This window comes from Myodes glareolus, chromosome 27, assembly GCF_982192425.1.
Source record: "Myodes glareolus chromosome 27, mMyoGla1.1, whole genome shotgun sequence".
NCBI lineage: Eukaryota > Metazoa > Chordata > Mammalia > Rodentia > Cricetidae > Myodes > Myodes glareolus.
Genome location: NC_142052.1, coordinates 11,403,806 through 11,428,594, shown reverse-complemented (window position 1 = coordinate 11,428,594; position 24,789 = coordinate 11,403,806). Strand labels below are relative to the sequence as shown.

Sequence of the window (24,789 nt, the reverse complement as noted above, 5' to 3'; positions counted from 1 at the left end):
GCAGCCACTAGGAGAGTCCTGAGACCAGTATTATTGCTAGAGGTCACCAGTGAGCCTTTAGGAAAATGCTACGCAGGCATGAGATTTGCAAATGCACATTCAAAATTCTGATCAGAATATATACATTTATATAGAATTGATGGTGATATTCACTCATGAATTCTCCTGAGGATTGTACTGTAATTGGCTACAAAGGGACTTTTCTTTGGACCGCCAACTTTCAAAAAAAAAAAAAAACGAAGTGGAGACTTAATTTATTACAAAAGCTAAGCCTTAGCTTAGGCTTGTTCCTAACTAGTTTTTATAATAAACTAACCCATATCTTTTTATCTATTTCTTTTACGTGGCTGGTTACCTTTGTTCTGCACTGTTCATCCTGCTTGCTCTCCATGGGGCTGGTGACTCGGTTTTCTTCCTCTCTGATTTCTCTCTGTCCACAGAAGTCCCACCTAACCTCTTCCTGCCTAGCCAATGGCCATTTATCTCTTTGTTAAACCAATCACAGAGAAAAACATCTTCACACAGTGTAAACGAATAATCTGTAACAAGTCGCTTTTAACTATCCACTATCGAGTATTCTAAATTGATTCAGACCACCTATACATGTCCGAGATTATTGTGTTGATTTATTATTGATTCTCAATGACATTTGCTGATGTGGATCACAAATCATCCAACTCCTTAGTAGTTTTGTGCAGTTTCAAACACACACTTCAGAGAACTACGGCCTCAGTCGGGGTTTCAGGGGTCTATTGTTTAGAACTACTTGAGATAGTTACTGACAAATAGGGTGAATTAATACATTTTCCAAGCCCTTTCTCAGGGAAGGAAGGGCAGTTCCTGGTGGAGCTGTTGATGGTCTTGTTGAAGTACATAGATAATTTAGACAATGTCTGGACTTCAGATCCAACGTACAGAACATTGCTAGCTCTCCCTTGAGACCAGAGTAGAAAATGGTTCAGCAGGGGTTCCTGAAGAGGTCCAGAGTGCTCTGCTGTTTGACTCCTTAATTTACCAGGCTCTAACTCATAAATGGCAGTAGCTGCAGAATAAGATGGAACTTCAGTTCCATTCATCCGTAACGGTGAATTCCAGTGAGTGAATTGGGATTTTGGAGCAAGATCATGACCCCCTCAGTGGAGAAGGATGCTCCACGTAAGAGTGACTCCTGGCATGAGACCATGGCACAGATGAGGCACACATGACTCAGTCATGAGGCACAGAGTGAGATTATGTCTGGAGCGACCCAAAATAAGCTGAGTTCTCTTAGACTCTCAAAGTCATAAAGTTAGAAGTCCATCACAAATACTAGGTGGTACATTTTGGGTCAAGTCCAAGCCTGGCCAGGGTGTGCATACCTGCAGCCTAGCACTTGGGAAGACACAGGTGGTTCAGACCTGTGTCGTCTTCTCACGTGGATTCCTTTGGCAAGTTGAAGGGAGAAAAGAAATCCCAAGCTTGATTATAGCTAAGTGGTCTCATGATGTGATTTCACCTTGAAAGGATTTGCTAGCAAAGATAGTCACTGAAGAAAAAAAAAATCTTCCTGATGAGTGAAGTCATAAAGGGGAGAACCTGGTCACGCACTCTGTGGGGGAAAAGTCAGGCTCACTTCTGGACATTTGCTAATGCTAAAAGCTGACAGAAGACCAAGAAGAAGGAAATTGAATGACCAGAAACAAGAAGGTGTTGGCCAGGAAGGACACTGGGGCCGGGATCAGACAGAGAACACATTCAGCAATCACAGAGATCTAACAGGAAGCCCTCAGGATGGAGTAGCCACTCAACAGTGACATAGAGAGGGTGACATTAGCCACCCTGTCACTGACTTGCCAGTTCTGGCATGATAGACATGAATATAGTGGTATTGCCATATTTCTGGTATTATTTGATCATGAACAAAGACCTGATTATGCTCCTGCTTATTGGTCTTTGTCTTTTAATTGGAACTAGCTCATATTTAATCAGTGCATTCTCAAAGTTTACAATTTTTTTTTACATCTGCCCCTTTACTCCATATTTAATCTCTTAAAATATGAGAAGATCTCACCAATCACGGAATAAATGGGTTAATAAGTTTACCCCTTTCGGTTCTATTTGCAAGGATTTGTGGATTGAACTCAGGCAACAACCAAGCACATTTCCTGGCTGAGTCATCTTGCCAGTCCTTTGTCTGCCCTTTGACTGTCTCTGGCCTAGTCTCTGTAAAGAGTCTAGCTCTAGAAAATGCCTTGATCTTTGTGTATGGTAACTTCAGACATCTTTCTCCAAATTGCAAACACTGCATTTTGTCATGGAGATACCAGAACTACATTATTTCTGGGAGATGAGAGAAGGGAGTGTTTTCTTTAGCTCCTTAATTATTTTAAGTCTCCTTTTTGTTTCTTCTTTTGACTTCCTTCCTTTCTCTCTTTCTATTAACAGATCTTTATTTTTCGTTGTATAAACTTGGTTCATTTGAATAAAATCATATTTTAAGTTACTTTATTTTAGAACAGTTTAGGGCATCCTAATTTTCTAGACAGTGTTTGCTTTTCTTCTAGATTTAGACACACAAAAATTCTCTACTTCAAACAGTACTTAAATAGTACTCAAACAATGAATACTTAATTTATTTTCTCTAAAGAAGTCTAATGGTGTAATAAGATTATGAAAGCATATATGGACTTTTGTACTTGTGAAATTTGTAACCTCGCATTAGTCACCTAATCACAAGCATAACCAAGGGAATGTGTGGTGTCTGAATGAGAAATAGAGTACTCTTTGACCATAAGCCTATGTGATAAACCAAGCTCAGGGTTCTAATTAGTTGTAATAACAGGTGGAAAGACCCAGGAAGAACATCTGGTTATAGGATGCATTCCATGATGCAGAAAATGAGATAATGTTGGAGGGACAGGGGAGAGGCCCCTGGGCAGATGAGTGAAAGGAAAGATTGTGTGAGGGGAAGTTAAGGCAGGAGACGTGGGGTATACAAAGGTTTGGGTCTTTTGTAGAAAATAAACAAATGAAGAAACAACTAACCACAATATCACAGCATTAAAAATTTTCAATCTGTGAGTGAATCATGAAGACATTGGAGATGGAACCTTACTTTCATAGCTGCTGCAGAAGAGAAGCCAACAAGAAAAAACAGAGGACAAGAGAAGAAGTAGGGTCGACAACCAAATCCCCACAGCAAGAGAAGGACTGAGGTCAACAGCCTGGAGTCCAACAGTAAGAGCAGAGGTGAGGTCAACAGCTGGATCCCCACAGCAGGAGAAGAGCTGAGGTCAACAGCCCGGATCCCCACAGCAAGAGAAGGGCTGAGGTCAACAGCCCGGATCCCCACAGCAAGAGAAGGGCTGAGGTCAACAGCCCGGATCCCCACAGCAAGAGAAGAGCTGAGGTCAACAGCCTGGATCCCCCACAGCAAGAGAAGAGCTGAGGTCAACAGCCTGGATCCCCACAGCAAGAGCAGAGGTGACAGTCAACAGCCTGGATCCCCACAGCAAGAGCAGAGGTGACAGTCAACAGCCTGGATCCCAACAGGCCAATGGAAGCAAGGAGAGCTGAGTTCAGGCTTCGTGTCACATCTCCTGCTATAGCTTTGGCAACAGAAACTACTGAAGACTTTTATGCCGAGCATGGCAGGACCAATGTGCTTTCCGTACTGTTGGCCGACGAGACAACTGTGCAGATGATGGCTTTGAGAACAGCACAACAACAATGCCATTAAGAGGCCGCTGCAGAAGTGCAAGTAAGAGCCAGCGGGGTCGGAGGGAGGGTAACCGTGTTCAGTATTGTAGCAGCTAGACTTTATTCTGCCCACAAATCCTAGCTACCAGTATATGGAAGTAACACAACAGTATGTGGCTTTCTTCTAAATGCCCGCAGCAGACAGGACTAGGCTCTTGAAAGGGAGTTCTCAAATCATGTAAAGACTCTCATCAGTTGATAGTAACAGTTTCTTCAATTTTTCTGTTCAAACAAAAAAATTAAATTTCCCAGCTCAACAGAATAAAGACTGCCTCTACAGGAGACTCTCTCCCCACCAGAACAGGAATTCATCTGATCACCCTGGGTTTTCCCAGAACCTGGTAAGGATTTGCACAGAAAATGAAAGGAAGTCGGTTGGCTTTGCTAATAGCCAATCATTATTGTTGTAATTGTTTATGTTCGAATGGTCAGGTGCAATTCTGAGTACAATGAAAAATGAGAATTTCTTGGTTTTCAAAAATACAAAGTATTGAAATTGTTAAATATTTCTGCACATATTTTATTTGCAGCAATTTTTATTGATAGATGAAATAAGACCAAATATAGACCCTGTTGAGACAAATTGTTTACTTTCCTGTACTACAATTATGACACCAGACCAGAGTTTTTGGAATTTATTTGGTCAGATTCTAAACACTCACAGACCTTTCCTTCCTGCTTCTATCAATTTTCTTGAGTGATTAACTTGGATATCTGCGGCCTTCACGGCTGCAACTGTGAGCTGCAACTCTTCCTCTCTTAGCTCAATGGGCAAACTCTAGTCAATGTCTGAGCTGGGCTTGCTGCAGAAACACGGGAAGATTTCCAGACTTGGTGGAGTCTGCTCCCTCCTTTAATTTTGTAACGATTTTATCCCCAGTTCATTTTCTTCGGCTTCCCTACTTGTCTTTTTTAATGTATGCCCATCAGTTCTAAGTCATCCCATTATGCACGCGGTATGCATGCGCACCTGTTACTGCTGTTGTTTGATGTGTCTGCCATAATTAGAGGTTATCATTTCCTTTGTCTGTTTGCACATGGAAACTCCATGTTCAGGCTCAGGAATGTTCCAGCTTCTTTATCCTTCAGTCTAACTGTTCTCCCCCTCTCCTTGAGAACTATTTTAAGTCCGTCTCCTGAGAGATAACCTGTATCAGCTCCCACTGCTTTCTGAGCAGGTGACTTCATACCTATTTCATCAAGGAAATAATAAGCATCAAAAGAATCCTTTTTTCTTTTTTTAATCCTTTTTATTCAAAAGCTAGTGCCTATAGCCACTGTCTTTTCCTCTTGTTTATGCGTTTTAGTTTTCATAAGGTAGTAGGTTCTAAGCTCTGCCTCCACATGACAATGTGTAAATATACTCTTGCCTGGACTGAAACACTTGTTGATAAACACAAGAAGTTAAACTGATATTTTCAATATTTATTAATAAGGCTGATACAACAGCCTTTATACAGCACAGTTTTCATAGGTTATCAAGATACAACTTGTGTACGGTCACAAAACCAATACATGTTTTTACATAGAGTGAAACTCAAGACAGATTTACAAGCATTTTGTTCTACACAATTCTCATGTATTTTTAGGTCAGTTTACACAATCAATAGCCCAAGAATTTGCATTTGTTCATTAAAATTTTTCAGAGTGTTAGGTAGACAAAGAAATAATAAAAAGATTGGCAAATCACCAAGAAAGCATGCAACACATGGTCAGAAATGGGACACATCTCCAAGTACTTCATATTTTATTGGAAACAAATTTTGTTAGGCTTTAAACTTTTCTTAGACAAGAAACACCCTTTGAAAGAGACGTGTTGGTAAGATATTAGCACACACATTGGTCAGTATGGGAGCACCGGAGCACATCACTGAACACAGACACGGACACAGTTGGATGGGAATCACAATCACATGCTGACTTCCAGAGGGTGAGCTGAGTTCAACAGCTGCTGTGTTACCAGAGGTCTAGCTATATACAGGGTAACAGATTCAGAAAATGCTCTCAGGCTACCTAGCGGATAAAGAACTCGACTAAACGATTTTTGTTGAATGTGCATCTTTAACAACAGCCACACGAGACATACAGAAAACATAGATGTGTCATATTCAATGAGACTGTAAGTTTCACTCATTCATTCTTGTGTTACACTAAAGGCAAACACCTATTCAGGGAAAAGCTCCTCATGAGGTACCGAGCTTTCATTCCAAACTCAAAAGGAGGGAAAATCTCTCCCGTCATACATATATTTATAAACACATGTGGCTGTAGTTGGCTAATTTTGGACTATTTGACATTATAGCAATTAAAATAAGTTTTTAAAAATATTGTTAGTTATGATTTAAATAATAAAGTAAAAAAATACTATAAACATCTTTATGGTATTTTAATGGAACGAAGCATTGGTTAAATCATTTCTCATAAATTGGGCACAATATAGTAACAAATATTTATTTTACTTCACATCACTGCCACCACTATTGCTACTATGGCTACCACCAACATCATAACAGCCATTCTATAATGAGAATCAATATCAGCTGGTTACCAGCTATAATTTTTCCAGGATACAATTATGCTAGTGTGTGTGATTCCCCAAATCAACCTCATAGATATGCAGAGGATGTATATTTAACTATCATTAATTACTAAAATATGGACAGTATTAAGGATCAAGGGCAATTACTATCTCTTACTGTTGAGTATTGTTCTTTAAACAGAAATGCTAATCAAACAAGTTCAGTGTCACCAAAATTTTTCTTAATATTAAGTAAAATCAGAGAAAACACCAAGTTCTTGCTACAAGTGTCACGTGAGCATCTGTAGCAATGATTCTATAATTCCCTGTTTTTATAAAAATTCACTCTGTGCTTTTTGTTCTCCAGTTGAAAGATTCCTTACTACTAATCTTTAAACCAACAAGCGACTTCCATCTTTGACGACTCAGTGGACTAGTGGGGAAAACAAAATGCTTCTCAAGGTGTAAGTGCTGCAAGAAGATTGAGAACCTAGTGGTCAGAGATTATAAACTTTGGTATTGTTGAGATAGAAAAGCTAATTCTAATAAGAAAACATAAAATAAAAAAATGGAAAATCATGTGTTGTGTTATTTACCAAAAAAAGTAAAAAACCACTAAGAGCCCTATTTGCAATTAAAAAAGAAAGAGTTCCGTGGTGAGAAGGGCGGTCGGCCTCCCTCCAAGTGCGTTTCTGTGGGGATTGGTGTTGCATAGAACAGGTCCAGTTACAACCTAGGAGTCTGGTCAGCTGCACACAGGGCACACTGGCAGGACCTGTTTCAAGGGGAATGCTGGTGCATGACAAGAAGTCCTGTCGTTGACTCTCTCGATTGATCTCATTGATCTAGCCCTATTGCTAGTCCTTTGGAGTGGAGGGGCAGCCGCCCTAGAAGGGCTTCCATTATTTCAGGCGTAAGAGCTACTCCTGTTGATTTTGCTCTGGTGGGCCTTCCGAGTGTGTACGTTGTGACAAGAATGGAGCAAGCTACTCAGCTGTATCACCTTTCACCAAACCCTTTGGTACCAGAGACTGTAGAGCAGGCCAAGAGATGGACCTGAGTTGCCTGTGAAGAGATTTTGATGTTCCACATTCTCTTAGACCCCTTTCCTCCCCAGTTGTGACTGGTTACAGGTTTCCAGTAGGAGTGTCTGCTGGAAATATCCATGGCAACCACCAATATATCTAGTAGTCTCTAAAAATAAATGTTAGCAATATTCTAGCTTCGAAAATTTGCTTCCCCCATGTTCACTTAGAAGACTATCAGTGGTAAATGGTATTGCATTGGGAGGGGAGAAGAAAGAAAATAGGGGAAAGAATATGTTGGTATTTTAGGACAAAGAAAAGTGAACTTCAATTTTTTTAATGAGTGTAAGATACATAATTTGGCATATACTAGAAATGTTTACTTCTAGGGTCTTGCATTACTTTTAAATTTAACGTTTTTCTCTAAAAATGAGAAAATTTAATATCCAACCAACATTTTTGAAATGATTTCCTACCATTCCATTAAAACCTCATCTTAAATAAAGTAACAATTTTTTACTTCAAATACTCTGCAAAGTAATTTTGTTTATTTTGGGCAGGATGTGGTAGTGGAATAAGAGCTGTGGACTTCAGAAAACTTTGTATGACAAATAACTTTTATTTAACGTTCTATCTTTTTCAGGTTAAATGGAAGTCTGTTTAAATGGAAGTTAAATGAGTCTTGGAACAATTTACTGTTTTTATTCATGCTGACGCTTATCCTTGGTTGGAAGTTGCTTCTCACATACAAAATTTGTGAATTAAAAAGCTACACAATAATTGTCTTTCAATTTGTATATAAAGCAGTATCTGGGAATGTGCTTTCCTAGTTCCTAGACCTCTTTATTTGAGCATCCTGTTAGGAGTGATCAGAAAACACCATTATTTAGGGGGAAGTGAATTTGATCTGCGTTTGAGAAGTGGTAACATGCAAGATCAGTAGCAGAATCAGGACGAGATGCCAGGACTTCAGCCTCGGCCGAGCACAGCTCCTGCAGGCTCCGCGCTACCTTTTTTTTTTTTTTTTTATTGACCCTGGTGGTTGATCGGGAGAGAGAGAGTTTCGTTTTGGCGATTCACACATTGGTTGTTTGGTTCTATATTATTAAAATAGATCAAACATATTTTAATTTCCAACATTGATTTTTTTTCCAGCCTTTCCCAACATTGGCTTTCCAACGATGATATTATCACCAAGAAGAAAGCAGAACAGGAGAAAGGACTTGAGGGTGTTGTCAGGGTGCTCATGATATGGTTACTGGGTATAGAGAAAAACCACAGAAAAATTAGAAAGTGACAACGGTTTAATCAATGTCATATGATAAATATGATTCCTTTTGCCAGAACAATCATTTGATGTCTCTGACAACACATTATGCAGGAGGAAAGAAACATGTAGAATGATACATGTAGGGCAGCTCCTCAGTGAATGAGCAAACCTACTCATAGGACACACCAATTCATCCAGACGCCTTGATGTGCTGAAAGTGCCTTGACCTAGCGGAACGTTATAGAGATTGCAGTGGTTTCAACCAAGGGACATGTTTTGTGGGTCAGCATTCTCTTTTAATGTCCAGTCACTAGTTTTTTGTTTCATTTCTAGGTAAATACAGTTTAATTTTAACCTACGATTATCTTCACTCTTCACTATTTTAAGTTACACCAAAAGGAGATGTGCTTCTGCCGTACAGAATCCAGACCTAGCGCTGTATAGCTTCCTAATGTGGACATAGGGAAAACATGCACAGTCCAGTCTAAAATCCATTGTTCACAACTCCTGCTTCATTTCCCCCATAAACACAGTCACCTTCTGGTCCTGTAGACAACTCATAGATGCATCTTAGGTCAGAATTCCAAAGCAGGAAGTTTTTTGAGAATATAAGACAAAGAGTTTTGTACTTTTCAAAACTGAGCTTCACATGACCCGTCCTTTGGAACAAGGTTTCTGTGTGCACCAACAATTGCTTTCACTCTACCTTTGACTGCCATAGAAAATCCTCTGTGCCTCTTCATTAGCTCAGGCTGCTCCAAGACTCCCACATCAACACGTCAAACTTCCTTCCGCAGCTTCTCTTCACAGCTTTGAGAAATCCAGGGTCTCGGGCCTATTTTCCTCGGTTTGCTTTCAACACGTGAACTTTAGGAGTCACGTTGTATTCCACAACAACGCGGTGTGTTGGGTTCTTGTTTCCTACCCCATGTTTGCCCCTGAAAACATGGATCAACACAGTAATGTTCAACTCCAGTCTCCCTCGGAGGCTACGGAGCTCCGCTTCCTCACCCTGAGCAGACAGCTTCAGTGTGTTTGAATCGGCGTGACTAAAAGTTTGTGCCAGTTCACTATTCTCTTCCTCAGATCCACTTTGTCAAGCCAGATGCAGGCTTCTCCAATCAAAGTCTTCTTCATGAACTTCCCTCCATTGGAGAACAGCAAAATCTAGAGAGCAAGGTCAGAATTATACGTGTATAAATGGATACACACACATGTACATTTTTCAACTTTTCAAGACTTTTACCATCAAAGAATAACAAGGAAGAAAGGGAGACATGAGGATATAGTGTAAATACTTGAAAGAAAGAGGAAATAGTATTAAAATATCTATACATTAGTCCAGATTAACATTTCTGTGAAGGATAGGCAACTATGACATATACCAGGAAAGTTATTCTAATCAGTTATGCTTAAATTGATGCAAAATTTGATATTTAAAATCTGGAATTTCAGATATAACTATAACTTCTGTTTTTTGATTTGGGAACTTCTCATAATTTTTTTAATCACTAGAGTCCCTATGGTCATATCAAGTCAGTTTCATAAAACCTCATTATGTTTTTTTTCTGAAAACTTCCCTTTCTTAATTTCTGGATGACACTTGTGTTTTCTGAGGCTGTAGAGCTTTGTCCTTAATATTTTATTCCTTCCAACCTTCATATTAGCTAACTCTGTCAGTGAAGCTTAACTTTGTTTTCCAAATATATATGCATGTATAAATATATATTTATATACACACACATAAATATACACACATGTGTGTATATATATATATGATTATATACATATTTCTAAAACTTTAATTTACATGTATGTGCATCTGGCGAGTCCAGAAGAGAGTGTCAGACTCCTGCAGCTGAAGGTAGAGGAGGTTGAGAGCCGGCTGACATGGGCCCTGGTGGTGAACTTGGGTCCTCCGGAAGGGCAGTATGTACTTTGAACCACCGAGTTATCCTTGCAGCCCTGAACTTGCCTTTGTTCCTTGTGTTTATCTCCATCATGAAATGGCTTCATATAGCTGCATCTATTCCCCTCTATCCACTTTTCTCCCCCTTCCCTTGTCTACTGGAGGCATGCTATGTGAAATTAATTCTGCTAGATGGCAGGGGGAAAGATAATGAAAATTAGGCCTTACCATAGAGAAATAGCGGCAGGTGTGCACATACATTATTGTATAGGAGAAATTTTGTTGAGTTGTAAAATAAGTAAAACAATTCGTGAACGTGTTCTGAAGTATACTTAGGGTTCTCAGTCAAAACATATGCTGAGAGATAGCGATACATAAGAAGGAAGCTTTGAAGGAGAGGAAATATGAGCAAAGAACTCAAGGATTAACTTAAAAAGACTCAAAAGTGTCTGGAGTACTGACTGAGTGGGAAAGCGACGAAGAACCAAGTCTAAACCAACATAGCTAAAGCTCACAGTGGAGGACTCTGAATGATGCAAGAAAAATGACGTTTTACCGACAGCTTTAATGAAAAGCAAACACAGTTTAATAAAGAAAACTCTGGCAGCAGTGTGCTGAAATGAAAAGGTGAGACACCAGAGAGAAACAGACCAGGTGAACTACCAAGATGCTGCAAATACCAGAGAAATGAGCCAAGAGTGAGTGTGGGAGCAAGAACAGTCCACCTAAATTAGCAGAACAGAGGTCAGGATTGGCTGGTGATTGGATGGACTGAACAGACTGAGCGGGTTCAAAGGGGTCCTGCGGTGATACTTAGTGGTTAATTATTATATAGTAAATGATCAGTATTTAAACACTGAATAACTGAATGAACAACACATAAACGATATAAATGAGAAAGCTGATCAGTGATATAGGACACAGTTACCTGAAGAGAGTGACCTGCAGGACTCAGGCTGAATCTGAAGGTTTCGTTGAAGGAAGGCTCTCGGTCATGTCTGCATACCCTTGTCTTCTTCTTGATAACCTTCTTTTGAGTAGAGATGTTGATCACGTATATTTTCACATATAAATCTGAAAATAGGAGGTAATCCCGGTAAGTGTCATTGAGCAGTCATAGTGCTGTCTGTTGCACGGTGACGCACACAAGCACAGGAATTGTACAAATTGCACACAGTTTGTTGCAGAAAGCATACAGTGATTGGAAGTATACAGTTTTCTTAGAAATTTGAGTCTGTTTTCCTGTTGTTTATTAAATGTATCTCTCCAATTTATATGCTTAAAATCTAGAAGACTAGGAAATTATAAATTATATAAATTATAATTTATAAATTTATATTTATAAATCTCTCTAATTTATATGCTGGAAAATTTTTTTATTTTAGGAAAACGATTTTATTCTTTAAGTGAGAAGTAAGTAGATTCTTGTTTCATAGTTTTTTTCCTAATGCATTTCATGCACACATAAAAATTTTGGTAGAATTTCTCAGAATATTTAAGACATGTTCTAGTGAATTAGTAGATATCTTGATTATTGTCATGGAACTAGGTACCTGGTAAATGATCCGGAGACTTAAATTTGTAGGTAATATTTCTGCACTGGAGAATTTCAACTATTAGTTGTTCGCCGTCTGTTTTCATTTCCTTTTTCAGGGCTAGCTTGATTTCTCCCATGACTTGAGTTTTTGCTAGAAGAATTTAACGAAAACAAGTTGAGGAACCATCAGCGCTACTTTTTAAATGCTTAGCTTAGCCACTTCCATATGTTCGCTTCCGGGATTTTTATCAAGTATTAAACACTTTCCTGTATGTTACGGATATGAGGCGCAGTCCGAACCCTCAAGGACTAAATAGTTTCATGAGATCATATCATTCAGATACTTGTAACAAAGCATGCTAAATATGACGGTAGCCTAGCAACCAGGGAGATGAAAGAAACTCTAAGCAGGTGTACCACTCAGCTGTAGAGTCTTAGGTTTGAAGAGGTAACTGATGACCTTGGAGGAGGAAAGACAAACACGGAAATCACAAAATTCTAATATACTTTATAGGCATTAAAAAGGCTTTAAAATGTGGTATATTCTTCGTCAACAGTTGTGTAGCATCAGGGTTGCTCAAGAATTCATGATAGCATAACAAATCTCACTGGTTGAGTTTCCATTTCCTGTTTCCTTTGTAACATATAGACAGTTGTGATGTGTAATGATAAAACTATATAAGGCAAAAATACCACTTAGGTAAAAGCAAGCCAAGTGGGCAGGGTTGGGAGACTGGGCGGTGAACCGGCTAAGCCGTTAGGCTGTCCACCCAGGAGGCCTGGAGTCCGATTCCACATGAGCGCCAAATGAAGAAGGACGCTTAGAAGAAATCCCACACTAGATCAGAATTGAGAAATAGATGGTTATTTATTTAGGGGTAGACTCACAAATCAGAACCCTCTGCTTAAACAGAGAACAAAAACCGAATCCAGCAGCTGGAAAGAGAGCCAACCCATTCTCTACATCGGCTTATATAGTATAAGAGGCCATGCCCCAGTGGGTGGGTAACCACAAGCTGTAAGACTTCCTACAGCAGATATAAATTGTAAACCGATTCATTTTAATTTCTTTTGCTGTTTTACCTTTCTTTTTAATTGAAGGAACGTTTCCTGCTGCATCAAATCTGTTATTAATCTACCCATTTCTCTATTAATTCATGAACCCATCCACCAACTCATAATTTGGTCACTGTTCTACTTTGGGATTAGCTAAGCAGAAGGGGTACAGTATGTATAAAATGCTGAAGCATGACTGTAAGTTTATTTTTAAGTGAGAATCTTTCATTTCTAATGCTTATAAACATAATCCACATAATCAAGACTCTTTTGAATTTTTAACAGTACAAATATAGCCTACAAAAAATGCTTGAGAGCACATTGCTGGCAGCTGTGCCTAAAACAAAATATAGACGGAGAAATTTTAAATAATCGTCTAGGCGCACAGGATTTTTCACCCACTGGGAAGAGATATTTTAATTAGAGATTTCAATGGGCGAACAAATGAATAGGAAGAGAGATTCTGAATTTTATAGTGACTTGGTTTCAAAGAGAATGTGACACAGGACCTCGTCCTGGGAAAGAGCTAGAGCTGGGAGGAGGGCGAGGACTAACTGAGATGCAAGGGAAAAGGAATCCTTCCGGAGAGAAGGAAGAGTATGTTAGCAAACAGGTCTATCACACGGGAAATCCAGGCCTGAAGGACAGCCGGGCGCTCTTCACTGGGGCCACATTCGCAGCTTTGTTTACATACTCAGAGCACAGGCACCTGTTGGAAGTCTTTCAATACAGCTGCCAACAATGTATGCGCAAACTTTTGTTTACAGGATATACATTTATACTTTTAAAAAGCCAGAAGGTCCTTGTTTATAAGGATTCTATCTCTCAGCATTAGAGTTTAAAATTCTAATTTAAAAATAAAGTATAAAGCTAAGCATTTTAAATAACCATTCATCCAGCACAAAGGGAAACAACATATTTACAAGTAGACGAGGAATATTGTTTTACGTACTTTTTAAATTTTCAAAACACTTGGTTCAACAACAAATGTAACCTCACAAGTTCTACAACAAACCCACAGTGACACACTATTTTCACAGAGGTATGTGATGTTCATTCAGGGTTGAAAATAGGAAATCTATTTTGCTACCCATTTTGGAAAATTATCCATAATTTTGATACTATGTCAAGACTTAACTAGGTGTAGTTTCTTGAAGGTTATGGCCAAAGTAAGATCAGTGGAAATGGACACTCCCGAAGTTCCAATTTAATATAAAATAATGATCAGAAAACTGTGAAATTATTTTAATAATATTATTATTAAGAAGATTAAAAAGTGATTAAATTTCTTACTCCAAAAGCTAACAAAAAAGCAAAAACAAAACAAACAAGCTAGAAAGTAACAGGAAAGAAATAATAGAAGGCAAAAATAAAAATCTGTGAGGCAGAGAAGTAAACAGATTATAGATATTAACATATCAAAATTCTGGCATTCTGACAAACATTAGCTCTCTAGAAAGGCAATAGTGAATTAGTCTACGGCACGTGGACTTTACGTATGACATTTTAAAGTTCTGTGTTGTAAACATTTTAGCATCATGAGTACACTCTAATACTGTTTGGTTTACATTTTGTTCACAGTTTATTGCAGACCACAAACCATAAATCTCATCCAGTGTATTTACTTGAACCTGAGGAGGCCAGAATTCATTTTGGTTAGTTAGCTTATTTCTGAAGCATATCTCCCAATATAGCTCAGACTGGCCTAGAACTCGTGATTCTTCTGCTTCAGCCTCTGAAGTGCTCTGCTTTCAAGCATGACGCATTATGCCTGGCATGTTCTTTGGACATTGGAAGTGAGAATAAATTTGCACCAAGCCCGATGACTTGTGTGTTTCCTCCCCAAAAGCCACAGGGCAGACTAAGAGAACTCTCACAAGCTTCTGACCTCTCCACGCGCACTGCGGCACACTGCGGCACACTGCGGCACACTGCGGCACACTGCGGCACACTGCGGCACACTGCGGCACAGCCCTAGCCTTAGTACATGAATTGGAGTTGATGAAAGGATGGTGCCTCATCTTAATTCAGCTTGTTATGTCATGGTCAGTGGATACCCCTGGGAGGCCTGCTCTTTCTGAATGGGAAATGGAGGAGGAGTGGATCTGGGCGAGAGGGGAGGTCGGAGAGGAATGGGTGCCAGGAGGAGTGGGGGGAGGGCAAACTGCAGTCTGGATGCATTGAAAACACATAAACATAAATACTACCAAAACATTCTTAAAAGAATGGCAAACCTACTCCAGTCCATCCAATCTTTAAAAGGTCTCTCTCAAGAAAGTAAAAAAAAAGTCCAATGTAAAAATGAAAAAGATGGACAACATTTAGATTAATAATAATAATCTTTAACATCAGTGTAATTAGAAAAACAAAAATAGTAAAGTATCAAACATTAGCATCCAAGCAAGGAAAACACTGTAGTCAGTCTCTTATCAGAGAACCTAAAACCGGTTACTTAGAGATAGAAAGACAGGGCCCAGTGAAGTCCAGCTCAGCAGCATCCCTGACTACGCCACGCATTGCAGAAGTTTGCAAGGAAAAGAGAAGAGTAGGCCACAAAAGAGGACCGTGGACTTCAGTCCTAGGTGGATGACCGACCTGGCAGCCTTAGTTCATCAGTACCCGGTTGAGTCTTAGCAGGCAGGTGAAACAGTCACCGTGCACCATAGCTGAAGATCCTTCGGACTATGGAGACATTCCTGTGTCTGCTGGATTGAACACTTTGACCGGTTCTCAAAAGAGGAAGAGAAACCAAACCCAAACAGGTGGGTAAACTCATTACCAATGACTGGATCCCTGTCTCAAAGCTACAGAAAGACAGACAGGTGTCCTCCCTTTATCAAACCATCCCTGAGAGGAAGGGAGGGAAACTCTTTTATTATTTTTATTATTAGTAGTAGTATATGTGAAGTCTATAGAATATTGGGCTTTATTGTGACATTCTTCACACATGCATACAGTGTAACTGGGTCAAATGGTCACTTTCCTTGACCCTCTGTTCTTCCCACGCCCCTGCCCTGACCCGCTCCCTTGGAACGAGAATCTCACTGTAAAGTGCGGTGGAGGAAGAGTCACACACTGTTTGGAGCCAACAGAGGTGGACGTAAGCGAGAGCCTTCAAGTTACCGAAGCATTGCCCCCTGGGAAACACACTTTCTAGGCCAAAGCCGTCTTTCCTGGGCCCAAACTCCACCACCAATTATCGTTGCCTCCTACCTTCTCACTCGAGAGAGAGGGAGATGAAAAACCTGTTAATTAAAGTTCCTGAGCCATCACACTGTCTGCTTGCTTCTGGGGAGTTCAACCTCACATCCCCCGCCGTGCGATATTTGTAAAGCGTTTGATAAGTCTCCCTCTGTGTAAAGACTTTTCCGACCTGCTCTTTAATGTTTCTCATTGAAGAGAGAAAAGGATATGTTTACTGAAGTCATCTTAAAGCAGGTTCTTTTGAGTGACTTTGTCTTCTGAAGCCGACGTCTGTGTGAAGATGGAAAGAAATCTGTGTGTCTCCTGTCTTCACAGGGGGGGCACTGGCTCCAGGTTCCCAGGGCACCATATACATAGAAGATGTGTGATAATATTTTGGAATAAGGGGTCAATGGCAGCAGAAAAGACTTCAAACAACGTCTGTGTCTTGATGTCTTGAAACCCATGCTTCTTTGATTGCATTTACAGAGCAATATTTTAAAGCTAGGAGAAAAATGATTGAATATTTTCTGTACAATGAAAACATAAATATTTGAGTGATAGGTCTGATTAACCTGATTTGAATGACATATAATGTACACATGAATTGAAATATCATCTGGTTTCCTTACTAAATTGGGAGCATGGGGACCATGGAAGAGGGTAGAAGGGGAGGAGAGAGAAAGGGAGGAGAAGAGAAAAATATATAGCTCAATAAAAATAATGAAAAAGAAATATCATCTTTTAGCCTACATGTGTATAACTATAATGGGCCAATTTGAAGAACTAATAATAATAATGCTACTCAGAAAGGGATTCTGCAGTGCGGCACAGACACAGAATTAGAAAGAAAGAGAATAAAGTGGATATTGTGGCACACGCCTATAATCCCTGCATTTGGGAGGTACAGACAGGAGGCTCAAGAGTTCAAAGCCAGCCTCAGCTACACAGTGAGTTCAAGTCAACATGGCATACATGAGACTCTACCAAAAAGAAAGAAAAGGGGGCAATAGAGGTAGAGAGATATAAAGTATATGTTTCAAAATAAGACCAAATAAGATTTGAAGTGAACATGAAAAATACAGCTCATACCTATAATCGATAATCTCGGTTTGAAAGTATTAATGAATAAGAAATATCTGGAAACAAAAACTAAATAAGATTAAAGAATATTACAGGTAGAGGAAAAATATTAAGGCAATATTACATTATGTATATGTGGTAGTTTGAAAAATAATGGCCCCCATAGACTCATAGATTTGAAGGTTTGGTCACCAGGGAGAGGCATTATTAGGAGGTGTGGCCTTGTGAGGGTAGGTTGGCCTTGCGGAGGAACTATGTCACTGGGGGTGGGATTTGAGGTTTCAGATACTCAAGTCAGGTCTAGTGTCTTTCTTCTTGTTGCCTGCTGATCTGAATGTAGAACTCTCAGCCCCTTCTCCAGCACCATGTCTGCCTACATGCTACCGTGCTCAACATTATTAGGATAATGGACTAACCCTCTGAAATTGTAAGCAAACTTCAGTTAATTTTTTTCCTTTCTTTTCCCTTTCTTTCTTTCTTTCTTTCTTTCTTTCTTTCTTTCTTTCTTTCTTTCTTTCTTTCTTTCTTCTTTTTCTTTCCTTCTCTTTCTTTCTTTCCTTCTCTTTCTTTCTTTCCTTCTCTTTCTTTCTTTCCTTCTCTTTCTTTCTTTCTTTCTTTCTTTCTTTCTTTCTTTCTTTCTTTCTTTCTTTCTTTCTTTCTTTCTTTCTTGAGTTGCCATGGTCATGGTATCTCTTCACAGCTAAAGAACACCAATGCAGTATCTTATAATTCTGGAAATACTGACGATCTTATATGCTGATAGGGCTCATTTAGGTGCATTTCACAGACAGAGAACTCTGATTACAGAATGGACAGGAAAGGAATAAGCGCTGTGAAAGGGTGCATTGCTGTCTAAAGGAAACAGTCATTGGGAGACAACTAAGGCCCTGAATATTGAATAGGTTAAAAGACTTAAAAGAATAATGCAAGGAGAAGAAAGAAAATAACAAGTGAAAGAAGGAGGGAAGGAGGGAAAGAGGGAGGGAGGGAGGGTGGGAGGAAGGGAGGGAGGGAGGGAGGGAAGAAAACTAGAGGATTAACCAGACAGAATGAATCCTATAATGGAAGAAGGATGGATAGAAAGTAGATTGCCTTCTGCTTTAAAGACAACAGTAGAATTTAAAGCTGAAACACAGCCTTAAAATGATACATAGTTAATCTCTTAACACTTTAGTTTCTTAACCTGTGAAATTTTAAAAATAAATTAATGCATAAAATATTTATTGAAATTCATTCACTCCTTTATTTTACATTGATATATCATTTTCAAGTTAATATTTTATAAAGAGAATGAATAATTTAATTTGATTTTAGCAGAACTGGGTCCTATTATCTCTTTAGCTAGATAACACGTCTCAAGCAGTGCAAATGTCAAATTATCCCTATTTTCAACAGCTTTTTGAGCACGTCCTGATGTGTTCTTTTCACTAAAATATGCAGCGATTGCCCCACTTCTTCCTTCCAAAGAAGTTACACACATATTCGAAAAATTTCTTTTTATCCATATCAACAGACCCACATTTATATAGATGCTGAAATACTTAACTCATTTTAGGGAAATATAAGTCACTAAAATTAACAAACAATTATTATCTCACACCAAAAAGAAAATACAGTAAGCAAAATCACCATTTCATAGAAAATGGCCATTTATGTATTTTGCGGTTCTTAAGAAACTTGCAGAACTGTGCAGCGCCTTAAGTAGAGCAATAATATTGATCCTTTGGCTTTAAGTCTAGGGCTCTGCCTTTCAGAAACACTTTGCACTTGCTGATGGTTACAACATTGACTCGTGTGTGGGCATATTCACCTGGCTGTGTTTTTATAGCAGTATTAGAATGGAAGGATCTCAGCAGTAATTTTGTGGTTTACTTTAGCCATGTGCTAGGCCTTAAACAACAAAAGATTCAGCCAGAGAGCTTTCACCAGACTTAAACTATGGAAAATGTCCTCTTGAAGTTATTGTCCACATGTACACAGTGGGTCAGAGAGGTGGGGTGCAGACTAAACAGCAAAACGACCAAGAAAAATCTTCTCCAGCAGCCATGCCTGGTGGCACACACCGTTAATCCCAATCCTGGGGAGACAGAGGCAGATGGAGGATTATGGGCAAGGCCAGCCTGATCTACATTATGATTTTTCCAAGACTGCTTCAAAAAAAAAAATACAAAGGACAATTTCTGAGGCATTTATAGAAGACCCTTTGTGAAAATGCTTATTAAACACGCAGTGTTACTTCATGAAGTACATAGCGACTGAGAAAGTGTTTATCTTTAAAGTTTTATTGGTGTGGGAGGATTGTCTGTAATCTGTCAATCATGTTTTAAATAAATGCTGATTGGCCAGGCAGTAAGTATAGGCTAGAAAACCAGACAGGAAGTGGAAATGAGAGCAAGAGAATTCTGGGAAGGAGGAAGCTCTTTCCTCCCACTCCTACCCAGATCACCGAGGAAGCTCTTTCCTCCCACTCCTACCCAGATCACCGAAGAAGCAGGATGTGATCTGCCCTACTCAAAAAGGTACTGAGCCACATGGCTAACATAGATCAGAAAAATGGGTTAATCAAGATGTGAGAACCAGTAAAAGGCTAGACCTAATGGGCCAATCAGCTTTATAACTTACGGAGTCCTCTGTGTCATTTTCTTTGGGGCTAAACAGCTGGGGGGCTGGGCAGGACAGAAAACACAAACAAGCCGGCCCCCTCCATGTTACAGTTTATTTTTTGATTATCTTTCTGCACATGCATGCACATGTGTCTGTGTGTGAGTCTGTCCACTGGTATCCAGAAGAGGGAGGACGAGGATGTCCTCAGTGAGCTGGAGTTATGTGCCATTGTGAAGCCATGAACTGAAGGCTGAAAACCAAATTTGGGTCCTCACAAGAACAGTACTTAACTGCTGAGCCATCTCTCCAGTCCCTGACAAAATACTCCTCTGAAATTACACTTTTGCAATCTCTAAATCTCTCATGTTCAACTAAACGTCATGGTTTGGCTTTGCTTCGGCAACCTCAGCAACTTTTTCCTGTACGGGATCATTTTAGGCAACGTTGTCTTCGGGAGGATTTAAATCAGCAGGAAGTGACTAGTGAGGAAAAGAAGTGAAGGAAGAAGAACGAAGCTGCTTTTAGAGAGGACGACCATGAAATGACGTCTTACTAGACTGAATCAGTCTGATTAGACTTAGAATCGGGGTGGGTTTGTGGTTTTTAAAGTAAGAAATTTTGCCTTCTGTCACAGCGAGGGGGCAGTCACCACATTAGATATGGTTTAAGCATGAATGGCAGACACAGGCGACATCAGAACCTGGAAGGTGGAGGAGAAGGATGGAGGGGTTCAGTCACCCCTCATGCACACAGGGAATTGGACGCTAACCTACGCTTCAGGAGACATCGCCTCACGAGGCAGAACCAGAGTCCTCTCCGACTGGTCAGAGCTCACACGTGATGTAAAGTATGCAACGTTACCCTTTCTACAGCTACTTCCTATTTATAGTAGCGTTAAGCTTTTGAGTTTTCTAAAGATACACAGTTCTGAGCCTCCACTTACTAAATAGCTTCTGTTCTAAATAATATTATATATTCCCTAAACCCCATCATTATGTAAGGTTTTGCTCAACTTCTCTTATTTGGCAGTAGTATGTAAATTCTCTCTCATATATTACTGCATTTGCTTTAACTGTTTTCTCTGTGCCAAATGCACACATGTGTTTGTGTGTATGTGTGTGTGTGTGTGTGTACGTTTTTGATTTATAAATGCCTTTATCATCTAATAAAATGTTGGCACTATTCCTGACATGAATCTTAATAAGTTTTCATCATTTACATTTCTCAGCGTTCATTACCTTAAAACTTATATATTCCATATTATATATTTGTGATTTGAAACAGGACTTCTTGTTGACCAGCATCCATGACCTCACTGTAGCGAGACGAGCCTTACACCCCCTTTCCTTCTGCATGTTCCTCTCTGGTTCTGGGCTTTCAGGTATGCGTTTCCAAGGCTGGCGCAAAATTTGCCTTTAATTGGCCAAACTAATTGTCTGCCCTTGTGGCGTGATGTGTGGTGATGTGGAATGAGGTGCGGCCCCTAACACCCTGGCGTTTATTCCCCAGCATGACCGAGACAACGGAGATTCAGATCTAGGATCAGCTGACAGCTCACCGTCTAGCCGACCTGTGTTCGTCATTAGGTTTGCTCATTTACTCAGAATAAAGAAAACAAAATAAGAAAACTGTGTCCTGAGGTATTCATATGTTAATACTTTAAATTAAAGCACACACACACACATACTTACATGTATACACACACATATAAATGTATATATATTAAGAAAAGAAGCCCTTTCCCACCTTGCTGAGCCTGTCAGACAGGAAGTAAGCTTACTGTCTCTGCTCTCCCACCTCCCTGTTACTTCCTGTCAGGTGTGCTATGCTACCCTGAAGGCTACAAAAATTTCACTTGCCAGGACAAAAAATTGCAATCGCATTCTTTTATAAAATGTACAGAGTCTTTTAGACTATGGAACTCAACAACAACCTATAATTAGCACTTACCTTTCTTTGTGCCATCTCCCCCAGTAGCAAGAAAAGCTCCTAGATTTTAAAGTAAGTGTGGGCACCTTGCAGTCTTGCTTGTATTGAATTTCATGACCTTGTCTTACTATTTTCTGGAGGCTCTATTAAAACCACTGTTGTGTTTCCAAATTTAGTTCTTAGAGATTTAATTCTTGACAAACTACCTTACTTATGTGGAACAATTTATAAATGTGTGTGTGTGTGTGTGTGTTTGTACACATGGTACAAAATACAAGAAATGACATGTTTTTTGAAGGTTTAACCTAGTTAGTTTTCTGTTTCTTTAAAAAGGGAAACAGAATAAAATTAGCTTATTTATTCTGTTTGAAATACTCTCCTGGTGAGGTCTCACGGGATAGCTTCCTGGTAAAACAGCTCGATTATACAGCGGAAACAGGAATAACGAGCTATTTCTCTCTCCCTTTGCATCTCTATAACCAAGAGATGACTGTTGGCTCCAGCACTGCCTACTAATAAATGCTGCAAAAATGAATAAAATAATTATTTTAAAATAAATTTTTGCTAGTATTCTCATATATTTCTAGTGGTTATTATAACACAGACACACAGACACACACACACACACACACACACACATATATATATATATATATACACCAATCTTTGTGGGACTGTTGGCCTAGAAACATTCGGAATAGAGAAGCCATGGAACAAATAAGTAGCCATTGTCTCTGCAAGAACTGACGGATTCCATAAACTCGCCCTTTACTTCAGCCGCAATGGCTCGGTGTGCTGACTCAGTAACACTCACGCTGTGTGCGCTGCTCCCTGTTTGCTCATTAGTCCCAGCCTTTACAGTGTGCAGACTCCTTACCCTTTATCCTTGTCCTTTTAGATCACAGAGAAAACACCTAGACTATGCTAGATTAGTTGTATAACCTCTCTATTAGCTATTGGAAACTCAAAAATAATTATCATTTCACTTTGATCAAAAGAAAGCGATTTAGCTTTCTAATTCAAAATCTAAGCGTTCTTTCCTTAAGCTGTGTTGAGGCCACTAGTGAGAGGCATTTTGGAATTCTTTCCACTCCTCTGAAAGATAAGTCATTGTTTTAGTTTTCATTTTTTCCCCCATTGGTGTGAATATTTGAGCCACTACTATTCAAGCTATGAAGTGGATCCTAAGACATTTTCTTGTTTTAAGGCTGAATGAGAGCTGAGAAAGTAGGTCTCTGCCGTATTTTCACTAATTGCTTTTCCCGGGAGAGAGGGTTGTGCAAGCCATTCTTAGGGCTTTTATTTGCAATAACCCAGAATCAAGAAGATAGATGCATCATTCAATAAGCACATCTTTTTCTGGCCTGCTCTGATTCAAGAGTGTTGGGAAAGTAGGACAAGCCTGCGCATCCCCTCTGCGTTCGGTGTCTTTCTTTCGGAGACAGAGCTTGAATGGACGTAATTTAGGGAGGAAAGCAAGCTTTGCGGACTGATGTCCTCACGTATCTGTGACGGCTGTGAAGACGCTCTTCTGATAACACGCTTCTTAGCATTCATTTTCTTGTGGCTAGAAATAGCCAAGACCTTTCCGTTATAAATGTAATTGGAAATATGCTATTGTCTTGTGTGAGACAGCAAAAACCGTAATTCTCACAAGAGAACTTGAAAACCTAAATGTACATAACTTTGTAAATGTTTAAAATTTTGAAATACTTCCTGAAAGCCTGAGGGAAACGACGCCTAGGAGTGAACGGAAGCTGGTGAGTGGGAACAAGGAGAGGGAAACGGCAGGGTGCAGCTGACATGATGCGAGACACAGCGGGACGAGGAGGAGGGTCCCAGCAAAGGAAGGAAGGTCCGGACAGAAGCACGGGGAGAGAGGAGGGACAAATAACTCTAAGGCTGTTTGATAACACTCCTAGAAATCTTATGGTTTTATATTTGCATAAAATTCTGCACAACATATGTACTTACGCATATACATCTATCTCAGGAGCTGCTGAGGGAGGGAAGCAATTACTAGTCCTAACCAGCTGTGAAGTCTGAGATCCACAACAATGACCTGCGTGGCAGGGTAGCCATGAAGCTGGCAGGGGATCCATGAAGCTCTAGCGAGAGGCACTCACATGGTGGTGGCAACCAGCAGCATCTAACTGGACTCAAGGCCCACACAGTAGGAGAGAAACCATGCCTGATAGTTCACTCCTAGGAAATTCCTGTGGCTAGTGAGGCCATGGATCCCACAAAAGAATTTACTAGTGCCACTTGGTTGGGTTGACATACCTATCTACTTTATTCTAAGTCTTACCTACAGGGTAAGTGTGGGTGTCGCCCTCATCAAAGAGGCTTCTCTTTACAGTAAATGGAGACCCTCACAGAAGCTTTCAACTATATATGATAATTTGCAGGTCATTGAGGGCCCATGGATATCCATGTCCCAACGGACATATTCACTTTCTAGTCCATGCCTCTGTGGTTCATGGAATAACACAGAAAGGGGGCTGAAAGATTCTACCAACCAGGAACCAGAAAGTCTTCCGTGGAACATTTGGTGTGTGGCACTTTTCAGCCAGTTTGGAGGACAACTTGCTAAGACATAGGATATAAAAGAAAATGAAAACATCCAGAGAGTTTCAGGTGAGCTGTTCACAGGCATTTAAAACAACAGAATGCCCCAAGGGAAGGAGAAACCCTTCCTTCCTCGAGGAAGCTCCTTTAGATAGGCAGGAAACAATGCATCATAGCTTCAGGAAGTCCCTGACACTGACCAGGACCCTTAGTCACCTCCCTTCCTAAGAGTGGACTAATAGTAATGACGGCTGAGAGTCACTTTGAGACAGGGCAGCCTCCAAAGGAACTCTAAACCAAGCCCTGCTGCCTGGAAGAACCTAGCCGCCTGAAAGAAGCAAAGAATAAAGACGGAGCTAAGGCCAGCTG

General features: G+C 39.9%; 1 protein-coding gene across 3 annotated transcripts in view; it reads right to left on the bottom strand.

Annotated features, from left to right (window-relative positions):
• Window positions 1-5,142: 5,142 nt before the first annotated feature.
• The window catches only part of Pclo (piccolo presynaptic cytomatrix protein), a 315,871-nt gene continuing 296,224 nt past the window's right edge, over window positions 5,143-24,789 (bottom strand). For all 3 annotated transcript variants that reach the window (XM_085684248.2, XM_085684247.2, XM_085684245.2), the window contains 3 exons: window positions 12,014-12,148; window positions 11,389-11,534; window positions 5,143-9,718 (listed from right to left, as the gene is read on the bottom strand). In XM_085684248.2, the coding sequence (XP_085540374.2) occupies window positions 9,578-9,718; window positions 11,389-11,534; window positions 12,014-12,148 (422 nt within the window). In that variant the 3' untranslated portion in view covers window positions 5,143-9,577. The remainder of the gene's footprint in view (window positions 9,719-11,388; window positions 11,535-12,013; window positions 12,149-24,789) is intronic.